Here is a 17195-nt window from a genome sequence, read left to right as displayed (position 1 = left end):
CTATATTAATACTTAGATTAGAGCAGTTTTCAATTGAGTGTCGTAAAACCAAAACCAAAGTAATTACTCTGGCCAATCACAAAGGACACAGACAATCCAGTGAACCAATCAAAACTCAAAGCAAACACATGTAGCTGTCAACGAATCGCAGGAAAACGTGCGCGAGCGAGTCACGATTGGTTTTGGTTTTACTACTGATTGGCCGAGAAAGTGGCCCGAAATTTTTAAACCAATCACTAAGCGTAGTGAACGCAAAACCAAAGCAAACGCAAATTACTTTCGACAATCAAGTGAAAACCGCTCTATCTACATGTATTAGTGTTATTAAAACTTCCTCTAGTGAAAACAGTGCTGAATTGACACTGATCACTGACATGCCTTAAAATGGGGGATACACTGAAAGAAATTATCAGGGCCCCTGGAAGTTTTATATCAACTGAGATAACCCCAGACTGTTCTTCTATAGTGACCAGAGCCGACTATCATCAAATCTTTAGTCAGTAATAATTTAACTAATACATTTCACATAATATTAACCTCCAGTCTTTTGACCAGCTTCTTTTTCAAAGCATCACTGGCTGCAGCATTTGTTGCTGATCTCAAATCCTCTGCAGCCTGTTTGAGCTTTTGCTGTTGATCAGCAGCATTAGGGTTTCTGGCTGCTCCCTGTTGAAGACAGACATGATATGATAATTAGCTTTTTTGTTATCAATATCATTTCCATGTTCTGTAACAAAATACATGGAAAGAATGACATCTTGATTTCAATCCCCTGTTGATCTTGCTATTCAAACCATAGATGAATGGGAAAATGCTGGGCTGCCAGGAGATTATCCATTTGCCATAACCTCAGTTGCATGAGGATTTTTTTTGGCACAGAACTATCTAGATGATTGTACATGACAGAGATTTCAACAACTCCCTTTATAAAAGGTTTAACCTAAGATCTTCCAAAAACATATGACACTGCTGGCCCAATTTTGCTCCCAGCAGTCACTTCTTGTTGCATTCAAAAACTGTTAAGGCAACAATGCTGTGTTGAAAGTTGTCCTGCAACACCACAGTTTCCTTCAAGCCATAATAAGGGGGGCTACGTGACTGAGCGGTTTAGAGCGCTGGTGTTGTAATCTGGAGGTCCCAGGTTCAAATCCTCCACCCTGCCACTGGCTGGATTTGTTCTCGGTCGTCCTGAGTTCAAATCTTTGGCCACACTTTGTATATAGCCAACTGGTCTGCCTCCTGCTAGTTGAGACTTTTAACTATGTTATGTTCATTTAAAATATGTGTTTCCTCTGCTCCAGTGGCATGCCTGTAAACTAGCCATCTCGAAGAGATGTGAACCTTAGTGCATGACCACTATAGACAACATTTATTATTTTTTATTTTTTATTATATAATATCACCTGTCTTATGGTAACTAGTCCTTCCATGCTTTTCCACTTATAAGAATTTTAAGTTGACAAAAGTGTTTTCTAAAGTTATTCCTTCTCATAAAGCAGCGAGACTAAAAACAAACCTTGGTTGACAAAAGTGTTTTCTAAAGTTTTTCCTTCTCATAAAGCAGCAAGACTAAAAACAAACCTTGGTTGACAAAAGTGTTTTCTAAAGTTATTCCTTCTCATAAAGCAGTGAGACTAAAAACAAACCTTGGTTGACAAAAGTGTTTTCTAAAGTTTTTCCTTCTCATAAAGCAGCGAGACTAAAAACAAACCTTGGCTGCTTCCACAAGTTTTGCAGTGGCATCAGCCAGCACCTTGGCAGCAGCCAGAAGACGTTTCTGTGAATCTGAGTCATCTTGAATTTCTGCTTCTGCTTTGATTCCAGTAACCAGTGAAGATGATGCCTGCAGAGAATACAATCGATGTTAACAAGTAGTGTTGTCTTACTCCAGGGTTTTGCACAATTTCAACCAAAAATCACTCCATATGAATCGCTTTAAAACTGCAGGGGAGCAAGATTGGTAGCTATATTGCCTAAGTCTTAAAATGTGGATGTTTGGAATTAAGAAAGCTCAACCATAAGGGGTACCTGTTCAGTGTTCTCCCTAGGTATCTAAGGCCAGGCGGGCCGCCTAGCTTGATTCACAGGAAAATCGTTACCGCCTGGCTTAAAAATTGAAGATGTAACACAACCCTACTGTTTGAGATCTGGAACGGGAATTCCTTTCCTTATAAGCAAAGACGAAATCACTTTTTTACTGTGTTTTCACCCTTTAATATCGTTATAAAAGTCATTTACCCTTGCATTAATGTGTTTAAATCTGTGAGTGTGATGCATTCGTTTTGTTGAGCAGCAGCTACCTTAGCTTTATCGAATTGCTACAGAAACACAACAGCACTTCAAGGTGTCGTACATGGAATACTAAATGAAGTTCTCGTGTTCGTATAAAGAATGGGGAACTCAGCCGATTTGGGTTGCTCAGAAAAGAAACTAAAATTAGTAAATTTTACTCTGGAAAAAAGACAGAAAAGTGATAGTAACGTGGGGGGAACAAGTTCCGCAAATCAGGTTTTAACGGCATTTAAAAATCAGAGTCAGAATACCACCTGGCCTTCCCAAAATCCTAGGGAGAACACTGCTGTTTCCTTAACTTATTTCAGGGTTTATACTCTTTTGATCTTTAGAAATTCCATGACTGATCCAGTACTTTCATTTGGCCATTTTCTTAGACGTTTTCTTTGCAGAAACAAAAACTAACTTACTTTGTACAATAAACATTATTTTCCAGGACTTTCCATGACTTTCCAGGCCTAGAAAATTAAGTTTTAAAATTCCATGACTTTCCAAGTTTGCCATGTCCTGTATGAACCCTGTTACTTATTTCCAATGTGTTTTCTTCCTTCTAATTAAAGTACATGTATGACTGTGGTCACAGCTTGCATACCTGAGCTAAGATCTTGGCCTGCTTAACCATCTCTCCTGCATTTCCCATGCTGTTGAACAATCTGTCAGTAGCACCTAAGATGTCATCACATGCGGCGTCATACTGTCCTGCCTGCTGAGCCTGCCAGCCTCCATCTCGCACTTTCACCAGCAGGCTATTCATAGCATCTCGCACAGCCTGCGCTGCCGTCATCAGCTCTCGCAACAGATCAGAGTCTTCAGGAGCCGCTTCCTAAGACCAAAACAGATTTATTATTCGCAGGTAGCGTGGTGTTGTCATTAAGACTACTATTAATTTAAGTTTATTTATTAAGGGGAGGCAGGGTGCAAAGAAATAGAACTTTTAGCCAAGATGCACTAGCCCGATAGTCATTTTCACTAGCCCAAAAAATCTTTATAAGCACAATAAACAAACTCAAAAATGTTTCCCATAAACTTCCACTTGCCGGTCGGGCAAGTGGAGGATAAAATCCACTAGCCTGACTGCAAAATTCACTAGCCCCAGGCTATCGGACATGCACTTCTTTGAATGCTGGGAGGGCTGAACGTTTTGGCTTCAGGTTATGGAGAAACCACCAAGCATAATATTCATAACAAGGTGCAAGCAAATGTTTTGGACCAGCGTATGGCCCTTCATCAGCAGCATTGCATGGTAGTACTCCAAATTTAATTCAATACTGTGTTCCAGTTAAGGCAATACTGGACTTAATTTTCTCCATGTTCAATATCAATACATTCAATATAATTACTAGGAAAGCTCACCTTACAAGCTCCTTCAGTGTCATCCACAGCTGTAGCAACAAGTTTTGCAGCTTCGACAACTTGTTCCTGGCACATGTGGCTACTTATGGATGGAACAACCACCTTAACACAGGCCACTAGTTGGGCCGTGGTTCTTGCCGTCTCCTTTGCTGCATTGATCACCTTGCTTTGAGCCCCAGTGTCATTGGACTGGCTGGCAACATTCTTTGCTTTCAGCACCAGAGCTGCAGTTGCATTAGCAACAGCTTGAGCCAGTGCCAGCAACATTTCCTGTGTAATAAGACAGTGCTGATGTATTAAGAAAAGCTCAATGTTACACTATTTGCTTGGTACACTCAACACAATCAGTCACTTTGGGCTTCTGGTAAATGTGGCTAACTGAAATTTAGGCAAGGTTAAATTTGAGACAATATTTGTTGGCCACCGGCTGCTCTCCTGAAGTTGGGGTGGCCTGAGGGTTTATTCAGGGGTTTCAATAAATTTACAGCTCTCCCGTGAAGGTCAAGCCATTTCGCTGGCGTTGCCTTTCGAGCAAGTTCTGCCTTTTTCGCTGTTTTGTTCCCACCCACCCTTTCCCATAGGTAAATACTGATAAGTATTTAGTTTTTGCCTTCCACTGAGTTTCCTCTCTCAGTGTGACGGTGTCTGGTGGTTGACGCTCCCAGGGTTGTCATGGTTACCATTCCCGCTTGCTGGCGGCTTCCACATAGTCTCAGGCACCATCCCCACACTCATCTATTGGTGATGAGTTTAATAGATTAAAAAGCTTATCGCAGAAACTGTAGTCCAACCTCTACTACATGTAACTTAAGGTGGACACATAGAGACAAAAGCAGGAATCATACACAAGGAAATGTAGTGGGAACATGATTGTTAGAGTAACACATCCCATTGTGGCAGAATGGAACATGTCCTTGCTACACTGTACATTTTTGTCTGGTATAAAGGTTGTGATATTGTTCCTGCTACAAGAATGTGTCTCTGCAACAATAAATGGCCCTGAGTGTGCATGTTAAAATAAAAAGTGTCTGTTCAACAACAATAATTGTTACACCAGGCCAGTAAGAGATTGTGTTCAACTAAAAAAACAGTTGATATCATCAGTTTAAAAACCCTACTGATCACAATTCCCAGGTAAGGTTTGAATTATAATAATTATAATAATTGTTATAATACTTTCATACACCCAAGTGATATCCCATTAAAGAGAATGAAGCACCACCTACTTGTACCCCTTCCCCTAGCCCCTCCTTCTACCAGGTTCACCTCACGATGAAGGGACTTATCATATTACAGTCGAACCTCGATTATCCGGACCTCGATTATCCGGATTTCTCGATTATCCGGACTTTTTCTCTGGTCCCAATTTTTTCATGAATATTAATTAGTCACATTCAAGACCAGATATAACTAAGTTCTACGACGATTTTAACGTTATCTCAAGGTGGTTTACCTGTCAAAAAACATTATAAAACCTCGGATGATGCAGTTTCCAATCGAACAACATTTCATACTTCGGCAGACAACTTCCTTATTCAGTTTCCACTAGCCATAAAAACATTCACACAAATAAATTTGCTTTCTGTCCTTGGTTACTTGTATTATACTGAAATTTACGAGGAAAAATGGCAAAATTCAGAATGTTTAAATCCTTCTACAAAGTGAAAAACATCGTAGAGAGTTCGATCGGTTGACACCGCATGTTAGCATCAAGTCTAGTCACCAGGCCCATCACGAAAAGACGCAAGGAACGCCTGGAGGTTCAAAATTGTTTGCGAACGAATCGGCGTGGTTTCGTCGCCTTTTTCGGAGAAAAACTGTCTCAAAATGATCAATGACTTCGGAATTTTTGTTTGTGAGGATGGTTAACAGCTGATTTATCGCTATTATGAAGCAATTTTTCTTTTTTTTCCCTGTTTAATGTGGAAAAATTTGACGAAGATGCGCAAGTTAGCGAACTTTGCGGATCCGCACCACCGCATCCTGTCAGATGCCCTCGTTTGTTTTTTTGGCTCATTAATATTCATGCTTTTGATTATCCGGACTCTCGATTATCCGGACTAATTAGCCTAGTCCCAAGGAGTCCGGATAATCGAGGTTCGACTGTAAAGGTTAACTTGTCTAGTAAATGGGTTGTTGCCTGCATAGAATAAGCATCTAAGTACATGAGATTAACACCTCACTCATGTACCGTACTTACTTGAGTCTGTTGATCCACTTCTGGTTCACCCATGTACTGCAACAATGTCGCTCCAGATGAACCTACATTGCCAGCTGCTGACAACAGCCTGCCTCTGGACTAAAACACAATCATGAGTGTTACATGGTAATTACAATGGCAAATTGATAACAGAAATACACACTTGCAATATGAGGGTTTTGGCGCAAATCCAAAAAAATGCGTTCGGGGCTTCGCCTGGCTCGCCTGCCGGCTTCGCCATTCTCGCCCCTCACTGTTTTTTTGGATTTGCGTCCAAAACCCTCATATTGCAAGTGTGTCGGGGTTAGATGACAGCCTTTCAACCCATGCACATGTATCTAGGCAAAGGCACCCTTTTAACACTTGTTGAGGACTGTCCTAAAACAAGTGGCCCCCGCCAAGCCCCAAAGAACAGGCGCGCCAGAATTATTTTTCAATTGAACAAATGCTCTTATTGAGTAAACGAAGATGGGAAGAGGGAGAACTGGAGAAATTAACTTGAATGTAAAGAAAAACTTGAAAAGATCTCATGGAAAAGCGTTTACAACATACAAAAAAACTAAAGAAAATGAAAAACAAATAACAATCTTTTTAACAGACGAGCTGATTGAAAAATTAAAAAAATTAGACAGCAGTGTTGTCGCAAACGTTTTAACAAGCTAAACAAAACTTGCACGCTCCGGTGAGTGCATAAATTAAGTTTTCCGCGTATTGCTGCCTCGATGTTGTTGATCTTTTTCAGGCTTTTTTTTTTCTTGCAATACAGATTCTTTGGAATTCTATCAGTCGTTTCTCTTGTGGAGTAACTGTTTGTGTTGCCACTTCTTCCAAAAATTGATAAACTCGAGGATTGTGAAGTAAAACACGTTCTGTTGGCGTTTGGCTCGTCATTCTTTATGATATCCAGGTGTTAGCTTGATTTATATACAGAGTAAAGAAAATGACATCATTAAGCTATTTTTAGTGACAATGACTCCAACAAGCTCAATCGCGGCGCTTAAATATTGTTTAACTTTGTTTGCTTTCTGTAACCAATATTATCCCGTTGACTTAGCTTACACGCGTACCAAACCTTTCTTGTGCCTTCTGACACGTGAATTGTTTCCTCTCACGTGTTTTCTGACAAGTCATATCTTTCTAGCGTTTTCTTGCACATGTATCAATACCTTTTTCTAGCGCTTTCTGACACGTGCAATCAAACCTTTCTCGTGTTTTGTCACGTTTATTTATTTATAGTATTTTCGTCACGTGTATTAACCCAAGGTTATTTACCGAAATCTATTTTAATTGCTGATGTAATTGCTATATCAGCCAATCACAGGTAAAATTATAACTTTATATTATTCACCTAATCTTTTTTTCATTACACAAACATGTATGGCCGATGTATAAAGACGTTTATCAAACCTTCATCGAAAAAAGAAGCAAAGACGCAGCTTACGGACATGAATCATTTGGAAACGACAAACGAGGGTCCGATTATAATATTTAACATCAGCTATTCGTGCCTTCGCTTCACGAAACCGAAGCAATTACGGACAACAATCAGATGCTTGGTCGCGTGAATTTTTATCGCAAGGTTAAGTATATCGGAAGCTTAAAGACGTTTATCAAACCTTTCTAGATCAAAAATTAAGAAGTTTTAACTCAGTTTATCGACATAAATCATTTGTAGATGTCTAACGATGGGATGATACAACTTTAGCGTTTGCTAAACTTGACAAAAATTATCTTAGTCACAGGCAACACCACATGCCAAATGGGTTACGGCGTAACCCGAATTGACAAAATTATCTAAGTCACATGCCTTAAAACGTCAACACATTAGAATACCAAATGGGTTATGGCGTAACCCGAATTGACAAAAACTTGCAAGTTTACAAGCTTAAAATATTCTGACGTTGTCAAGGAACAATTTACCTTAGTTACCGTGGCCATGAATGTCCGCCGTTGTCAAGAAACATTTAACTTAGCAACTGAATAAAATTATTTTTACTTAACACACTTGTAATGTTTATTGATTGCTTATATTAATAGATACAATATTGTTTCACGGCTCCCAAGAAAAAAAAATAAATAAAAGTGAAATAACCCCCTGCTTCACACCTATTTTTTGGTCAAAACAAATAAATACGTGCGGCCCATCTTTTGCTGGCGGTCGCTAAATTATTTTGTCGCAGTCAGAGCGTGACGTGCAGGTCGAGGGGGCTTGGGTCTTTTGGAAAAGAAGGATCGTGGATCGTGGATCGTGGAAAAAGGAACGACAGCCTCAAATGTTGTTCAGACAATCAACAACCTCTTTAGTGATGACTCGAATATTTTTTTGCCACTCTGGCGTGAAATATTCAATCACAAAGTAAACAACAAGATGAGCGCAGACAATCATTCTTTCATTAAATGAAAAAATGTTCTATTGGACTGAAATTTTATTTCGAAATGTCGGTGGTGCTTTCGAGAAGTTTTTTTTTCATTTTTTGTCTTTCTGCTTTCATGATCTCTTGTCGTATTTTTTCGATGTCTGGCTGTGAATTTGTTTGTTTGTGTGCAAAGCTTGAACGTAAAGTCTCTTTAAGTTGACGATATTTCTGCATTTCTCGTAAGATCAGTTGAAACTCTTTGTCAGAAACAAGATTATCATTCAGAGCTTGTGAGACAGAGCTGTTTATCGAGTCATGTTTTGCAACAGCCAGAGCGAGGATTCTTGAGTGCTTATTAACTTTACGTTCAAGCTTTTTGTTGATAACTGACAGGCCAGTGGAAGCTGCGCCAGATATACCTGCTACTGCTGCAACAGGAACGCCGATAACAATTCCAACACCAGTAAGTGAAGTGGCAACAGCTCCAGAAGACAGAGCTGCCGTCACGGCGCCAAGACAGACCACGGAATAGTGAATAACTTTCCGGACTTTTTTATATTTTTTTAACACAAGCCTGTAATGCTCAGCTTCAGCGGATATTTCTTTTTCAATTTTACTTATTTCAGTCAGCCGAAAATTCTCGGCATTTGTTGGGAGGCTTGGATAAAGTTGTGTTTCTTCGCGATCACCATAAGCAGGGGCACTCGGGAGCACATTAGCAGATGACATGGCCTCGTATACATAAAAGTTATTTTTGTATTTAATTTAATTCAATTCCAACTCATATGTAAGATTTGTGCCGTTAAAATCGAATGGCTTTCCATTCTCATCTCTAATCGAAAGAGTCAGAGATGATACATTTTCTTCAGCAGAAACGTCGCGCAAGACGTTAAAATGTGTATTTTGGTAATAAACTTTTTCATACGGTTTTCCACGTATGTCAAAAAACGCCAAAAGGCTTGATGGCTTACCATTTAGCAAGCTTTGTTGCTTGTCGATAAGGTCACAGTTGATGAAGTAATTTTTAGGATTTGAAACATTATTTACCTCAATTGTTTCAAAAAATTCCTTTTCAATACTTGCGTAATTCTCAAACCCAGGCAAATTAAAGAACTTAATAAGACTTTCGTTCAGTCCAAAAGCTTTTAAATTGGGCTCTTTTGCTTTTATTATCAATGAACGACCTGCAATGCCTTTTGTTACAGAAAACATGTTTTTCTCTGGAAATCCTTTTTCAAAAATACTCCCAATGTCATCGAGTGAGAAGTTTCCTTGCCGTATATAACGCGCCTTCTCTTCCTTGTTCACTTGTTTATAAAAAACTATTCCATCCTTTTCCAAACTATTCCAGCTGTTGTAAAGAGAACAACTTAAAAGCCGGATATAGCTTGGTTTTGGAATAGGCTGGTCAAAATAAACAGTGTTCGGATTTTCTTTTGTGGTAACAGTCAGCACAACCATTTTTATATTAAATAAAAATAAAAAATGTTTAATATAAAAGAGGACCATGGATGCAAAAACAAGAGGTTTTATGAAGTGGATGAAAACCCCAGAAGCAACTACAATTTCTAAAGCGGCAAAAGACAATGCATGGAAACCTTTTCTTGCAAAATATCCAAACGCTGACCGAACAAAATTTGTTGCACAGGTTGAGTTCGCGTACAACCACACAGCAACGGCAGACATTTATTACAAGGCAGGGCAAGGCCATTTGATAAATGTTTTTGGCTCTGACAGCAAATATTGGAGCCCAGAGATGAAAAAAGCACTGGGGGTGAATCAAATTTCAGGCGGTTTTCCACAACAGCTGTCACCAAGCGGCGCAAAAGGCTCATCTTTGCCAATTCCCGCGGTTGGATTTCACGAAGCCGCACCGAGTTTGAAAAAAATATTTAACAGCAAAATCAACATCTACGTCACACCAGACCAATATTTCACAACGAAATTAAGAGAGATTTTTCAAAAAACAAAACTGAAGCATACATCAGGAAAAGAGTCAAAAAGGTGGCTTGCTAGCCAAAATATGGGCTATTGGCCACAGCAACTTAACTTTGCGGTATGGTGCGCGACAACAGGCTGCGGTATAAGTCGAGATATTTTCGATGAAGATCACTCAGCTCTTAGCTTGCCACCGATTGTGCGTAATTTTTATCTTTTTCACGTTTATTTCACGATAAGGCAAATATTGTTTCAGATGGGGGAATTCAGAGCGTAAGCGCCTTGCCAGGCGACCCCACTTTTAGCCAGTTCGACAACAAGTACGACGTGGCTTCTTACAAAAGAATATGCGCTGAGTTCGGTGTCGACCCGTCAAGCGATTTCCGTTTCACAACAGGCGCAAACCACGGACTTGGTAACGTTTATATCTGGATTACTAACATTGGACCAAACAAAACTGGAGCAAAATACCCCGATTACGATAAATTTTCGGATGAAGGTGGAACTGCAAGCAAAGGTAACTTGATTCAATACATCGAGCCAGACGACGCTGCATATGCACAGGCAGACTGGTTTTGTCCTAACGGCACTGAAGGGCTTACTCAGGCAGGTTTGTCGAGAGTAAACCAGTCGATAGAGGCTTTTGTCTACTGTATTCTCGGTTCGCAGGTGAACGTTCGAAGTAGCATACTTGGAACAGGCGGCCGTGCAAAGGAAGCGCAAAGTGAGTTCCTCGTGTTGGTTGAAGACGCTATAAGGCAACCTGATCTGGCAAAGTCGGTCCAAAGATACCAACTAGCCATCGACGAAGCTAAGGTTCGGCTTAACCTTGCAGTCTGCCCAGGTGCCTGGCTGATGCCCGCTCGTATGGTGATAAACACAGAAAGCGTTGTTGGCTACAATAACCAGCTTAAGCAGGCTGTTGTTGGGATGAAATTAGGAGTGAATGATGAGGTTAATAAAGCTACAAAAAAAGTGGGCGCAACAAGTATGAGCGGTGGGCCATCAAAAGTTAATAGACCAACAAGTCATCCGAGCTCGAAGAGCTCGAGCGCGTCGCGCTCGTCAAACCCGATTCACAAAGCTGCAAAAAAAGAGCCGGCGCCACATACGCCTTCAGCGGGTACTGTGACAAAAACAGACGAAAAGCAGAAGCCAGACACTGAAGATACAGCACACGAAAAAAACAAGACCTACCTTATTGCTGGTGCCGTTATTGTTGCGTTTGCAGTCAGCCGAGCTCTTTGAGGGTACCCAAGGGGCACCGGCGCTTCGCGCCCTCTAGCGCTTAGCGCTCGCTTCGTTTTGTAACTCGCTCGATAAGAAAGATAGCAACACCGACAATCAAAAGCCAAGCATTCTTGCCGAGGAAGCTGATCACCTGGCCGGCCGTTCGAAACACAAAACTGGCGATCGAGCCAAGGAGGCCCGGCAGAATACTTGCAATTTTTTTGCCAAGTGTCTGAAGACCGTCACCAACACCTTTTGCTAAACCTTTTAAACCGTTTGAGAGAGAACTCAGAATTACGCCAATAGTCGTGCCAACGGCAAGCAAAACTGCTGTGACGGTGAAGCCATATTTTTTGAAAATCGCTTTTACCTTTTCTCTTAATTTGTCTGTTAAAGACAATCTTTCGATCTCTTCTTCTCTTTCATTTTCTATTTCATTAATTTCTTGATTCAAGTTATCAACTCTTTCGCGAGCTTGTTGTCTTTCCGCTTGTGGCCTGTTTTCGTCGTTTGCAATATCTTCTTGTTCATGTCTCTCTTGTCGTATTTCCTCTTCCCTTTCGAGCCTTTCTTCTTCATGTTGTTGGAATTCTTGTAAAGGTATTGTTACCCCAATCACAGGCTCGTACTCTACTTTTTTCAACCGATCTAATTCTTTCTGTAGATCAGTGCGCCTTTCAATTTGTAGTTTTGCTCTTTCTTTAGCTTTTTTTCTTTCCTCCGGGCTTTCATTGTTATCTTCTGCTGTTTTTTTGTTGTTATTGATGCCTTCTGAAAGACCTCTTATTTCATTTTCAAGAGTTAATCGACGACTTGGACCAAGGGCTTTTAAAACTTCTTTGGGAAGTCTTATATTTATCTGGTATTCTTCCTTGCCTTGAATTTTGGTTGTTAAATTATAATAAGGCTTACCTGGTTTAATTAACCCGACTTGCAGCCTTCCATTTTCATCTATTTTGTATTTAATCTTTGATTTGTCAGCTGATGGAAACTCTTTGTCAAGATAACTCGAAGCAGTGAAGGTTGTTGTCGCACTATCGTCGGGGATTTCAGGAAACATCGTTGTTGTTTCGTCCGGCCTATTCATCGTGGTAGTTCTCGTTGGTATTTGTTCGCTTGGTCCGGGCGTTGATGCCCCTCCAGGTTGGAATGGGCCTGTTGTATCGCTGTCATCGTTGTCATTACGGTCGTCACGGTCGCCTGTATGTTCCAAAAGAGGATCTCTGTCACCAAAGCCACCTTCTGCCGCCATGTTATATTAAATAAATACATTTTTTAATTTAAATATACAATGGCTGTCGTGAGCGAAAGACACCGACCAACGTTCGAAGAGAAAACTCCAAACGCGCTCAAGGCAGACAGAGTGCGACATCGCGTTACATTTAACCCGAATAAAGCGTCTCCAGAAGAAATTCTGAGAGTTGCTGTGCCGAAGCTTGAAGAAGGCGTCGTTCTCGTGCCAGGCTCCCTGGCTCTTGTGTTCAACTTGACGGTGAGCGGCCATGCCAACAACTTTCTCGTAAACAACGTCACCCGGGCGCTTGTCTCAAGGATGGTGGTCAAGTTTGCAGGAGAAACGCTGCAGGATACGAACGCTTACGACGTCTACAAACTTTTCGAGGACCTTTTTCTGCCGGTAGAAAAGCGCAGCAACATGTTTCTTGAAGGTATACAGTCCGAGGATTTATGCAAAATCCGTTCAAACGCTGGTGACAAAAAAACCTCAGGAGTTGACGCGGAAAAGAAGCTGGCAGAAGTTTATGGAAGCAAGTATCGTATCCCGCTTGATCACGAGATTTTGAGAGACCATGGCGTGTTCTATCCGCGCGCACTCGCAGACGAGCTTGTCTTCGAGATAAAACTGAACAGTCCAAATGTGGTTGTAAGAGGAACAGATTCATCAAAACTTGGGTATGAGCTAACTGACATCCAACTCGAATACGAGGCTATTTATCACAAAGAACTTGCAAGAGAAGTAGAAAGCACTTACATTAACGGCAAAAGTTTCTTTTACGAGCATGTGCACAATTACAAAACGATCACAGTAAAAAAAGCTACTGACACGATAATAAACGAAAGCATTAACGTCCCAAAGCGCTCCTTGAAGGGACTTCTACTTCTTTTTCCTGAACCCCACGCCGCAGGTGCAAGAGATACAGAATCTTTCTTTAACCCTGACATAACAAATGTAAAAATCAGCGTGAATGGCGTTCCAAATAAGGTGTACAGTCAGGGAGTTGAAGGAAGAGACATGTGGGAGGAAGTTCTCAGGTTCTTTGGCAAAAACGCAGACCAAAAAATGTTTAATAACGCCACAAAGTTTTATGCAGAAAAAAAGTTCGGGCTTTTCATTGACCTTCGCTCCATGAGCGACAACAACATGCACGGCAGCGGGCTCCGCTTGGTGAACACAAAGGATGGCGTTAATTTAGAGATACAGAGAACAGCCTCAGGATCAGGGAATGTCAAATGCTACATATTCGCTATCGCTGATGCACAATTTTCTATTGTAAATAAAGAATTAGAAAGTGTTGAGTATTGATACAGCTTTCGCAAAGCGAAGCATGGATCCTGCCAATATACCCTTCAACGCCCTCATTGTGGGACCAACGAACTCAGGAAAAACAAGATACGTGGTCAATCAGCTTTGTGGCCCTTTCCGAGGCAAGTTTGACTACATCGTGCTCATCTGCCCGACTTTCGAGCACAACAAGACTTATTATCGCTTTGCTGAGGAAGATATTCGATTTTTTGTTTTCATTTGCGAGCAGCACGAGGTGGAATCTTGGTTAAGGCTTTCAAGATTTCTTTTTGAGGGTACGAACACGCTTATCATCCTCGACGACTGTGCTGCTTCGAAAGATGTAAAAGGAAGAACAGGGGAGTTGGTGAATCTTGCTTTCTCTGCTCGCCACGCAGGCTTGAGCATATGGGTGTTAACTCAAAAATTGACAAGCATAACATCCTCATTCCGCGAAAATGTTGCGGCAATCGTTTTCTTTTACACCCCCTCTGCCAAGACCACGAAGGCAATCTTTGAGGATTACGCTGGCGAACTTGCCCATGAGGATTACAAAGAAATCATTTTAAAGCTAAAAAAAAATAAGTTTTCGCATCTTGTCATTTCTCATCGCCACCCTTACGGCACAAAATTTTCTTATTGAACATATTTTTTAGAGTAATAAATGGCTGACCCGTTCGCAACTTCTCTTCCCGAGAGCGTCAAGGGCGCTGCATGTGAACAAGAATTAGCTTCCGTAATGGAACTGCTAGGAGCTGAACCAGAAAGTACAGAAAGCGCAATGGCACTCATTCAAGGCCCTGACATTCCTGCTTTGCGTGAACAGCTTGCAATCCTTGTTTCAACAGGAAAAGCCAAAGAAGCAATCGGTGTGCAACTGACACACGAGCAGGTGAAGCGCTTGACAGATAAAGAAGTTGAAAAGTACTTAAAGAGATATGAGGCATACGTTGGATCCAAAACAACCGACAGCTTGATTGACAGCTTTATTTTTCTTGTTACTAAAGTCGTTGGTATGGCCGTAAATATCAAGGACGCCAATGATTATCAGAAGGAACTCAAAAACGACTACATTATCAGTAAAGAGCTGTCCACTTTGGCAGGCGGTCTGGCTTTGAAATGCGGCCGATTTCTTGCCGTTGCAAATGCTGCGCTCATCACAACAAAGCACGTTGATTTAAACGAAGCCGCGCCTGGCGCGGGGACCCAAGGGGTCCCTACAAAGTCGCACACTTCGCTGTGCGAAACCAAAGGTGCTTCCAAAGATGCGGACACAAACACTACTGAAGATTTTTCTGAGCAATGCTAAGAAAATGCTAAGTAATTACTGAACAATGCTTAGCAATTGCTTAGCAAAAAATCTTGCTGAGCAATTTTCTATTTAAATATTATTTTTTTTTATTATAAATGGCCGAGCTCGAACAAACTCCGATCGCTCAAGAAGAACAGAAACAAGTTACTTCAACAACTCCAGCAACAAAGCCTGCCAAAAATCCAAAGCGAGTTGCTGCTGGCAAGCTTGCAGCTGAAAAAACAAAACAGGCTCGTGAAGCACAGAAAAAAGCTGCTGTCGAGGCTGCTGCAATAATTGCAAAAGAAAAGGAAAAGAAATCTGCTGCTGCAAAGCGAAATGTAACACCACCGGCCGTAACGGAACCAGCTCCGCCCGAGGCTCAGCCGCAATCAAGCGGTCTCACCACAAATCAATGGATATCTTTGCTTGGTATCGGCGTTGCAATCGTTACAACTTATGTGAAACGCAAAGACATAAAAGCCTTTATAAACAAAAAAAGAAGTCCAACATTTAAAGCTCCGCCAACTCTTATAACTGATGACACACCAGTTACAGCAGAAAGTATTGGAAGGGTTGCAACGCGTTCTTCAGACACGCCTTCGACAATCCAAAATGCCATTAGACCTCGCAAACAAAGAGGAATCCGTCCGATGGATTAAAAAATTTCTTTTGAACATTTCTTTTTCATTTATTATACCGACAATGTCCCTTGGTTTTATTCTTGACAGCCTTGTTAAAGGTGCAGCTATGGCTGGTATTGCTTTACTTTGGTTTGAATTTTCCAAAACTTGCGTTAAAACCGCTATTCGGGTGCAAAAGGATGAGGATACAATTTTTAAAAGAGGTATAAAAAAAACAAAAGAAGTTGAATCTGGTGAAGAAGTTGCAAACTTTGCTTCGCAAAACGGTGAAGAATAAACAAAAAAATTTTTCAATTGAATATTTTTTATTATTTTATACTGAACCGCCATGTCCGACAACAAGCTCGTGAAAACGCTCATGGATGCCGCGACTCTCACTGGCCTTGCCGCCGGAATCGGCTGGGCTGCCAAAAAAGTTGTAAAAGAAAACTTCACATCCGACCCAAGCAGCAGTTTTATGAACTATGTAAAGTTCACAGCCGTCATGGCTGGCAGCGTTGCACTTAAACAGTATCTCGAGGACCAGAAAATTCTCCCAACCAATTAAAAAAAAATTAGAATAGTATAATAACAAAATGGCAAGCGTCGCGATTATGGCTGGCGGAGCTATCTTGAACGCTGCTGCTTTCATTGGCGGCAACTATCTTGCTCGAGCTTTGGGTGGCGGAGATGACGCCGCTTTGAAAGAAAAAGAAAGACACGACAAAGCTCTCGAGGCTTACCAGGCAGCTTACGCGAAGTACTCTCGCGACCGCACGAAGCTTCTCGACTGGATCGAAACCAACAATGAGATCAAACAGCAAGCGAAACAAAACTTTACGAACACAGACTACGCTTTCAAACTCTACAACCAGGCACATCCTGACAAACAAATGATTCCTCCGAAAGAACCCAAGTTCTCTGATTTTTATCAGCCAAGCGAGCAGCAGAAACAAGGTGAACTGATGTTTGTTGGCGCAGGCGCTCTTGCTCTTGGGTACGCTGCCTTTCGGTTTCTTTAAACGTTTCTTTTTTTTTCTTGTATACGCATGGATGCAAAGATCTCAAAAGTCTACTATAGCCCCCAGGGCTATTGGAAGGGAATTGCTGCGATAAAAAAATTAGCCGAGGCTGCCAAGGTTTCCGAAGATGCCGCAAAAAAGTGGCTAGTTAAGCAGGCCCTTTGGCAGATCTTCCTTCCGGCACCACGATACGTTCCTCGCCCAAAATTCGATGTTTCTACCCCTAACGCGGTCCACCAGGCGGACCTTCTTTTTCTGCCACACGACAAACTGCCGCGAGGGCGAAAAGTTTACAAATACGCTCTGACTGTTGTCGACGTTGCCAGCCGTTACAAAGAGGCCGAGCCTTTGACCTCCAAAGATTCAAC

At 41.3% G+C, this 17195-nt stretch overlaps 1 protein-coding gene across 1 annotated transcript in view; it reads right to left on the bottom strand.

Moving 5' to 3' along the window:
• LOC144644767 (talin-like) overlaps positions 1–17195 on the bottom strand; it is an 89892-nt gene that overhangs the window by 39256 nt on the left and 33441 nt on the right. The window contains exons 25-29 of the mRNA XM_078504292.1: positions 5846–5944; positions 3646–3915; positions 2885–3115; positions 1712–1843; positions 538–666 (exon numbers count right to left, since the gene is read on the bottom strand). Of these exons, the coding sequence (XP_078360418.1) occupies positions 538–666; positions 1712–1843; positions 2885–3115; positions 3646–3915; positions 5846–5944 (861 nt within the window). The remainder of the gene's footprint in view (positions 1–537; positions 667–1711; positions 1844–2884; positions 3116–3645; positions 3916–5845; positions 5945–17195) is intronic.

The sequence above is a fragment of the Oculina patagonica genome, chromosome 2 (assembly GCF_052425735.1).
Source record: "Oculina patagonica isolate OP01 chromosome 2, crgOcupat, whole genome shotgun sequence".
Classification (NCBI taxonomy): domain Eukaryota; kingdom Metazoa; phylum Cnidaria; class Anthozoa; order Scleractinia; family Oculinidae; genus Oculina; species Oculina patagonica.
This window is presented reverse-complemented; position numbering and strand designations above follow the sequence as displayed.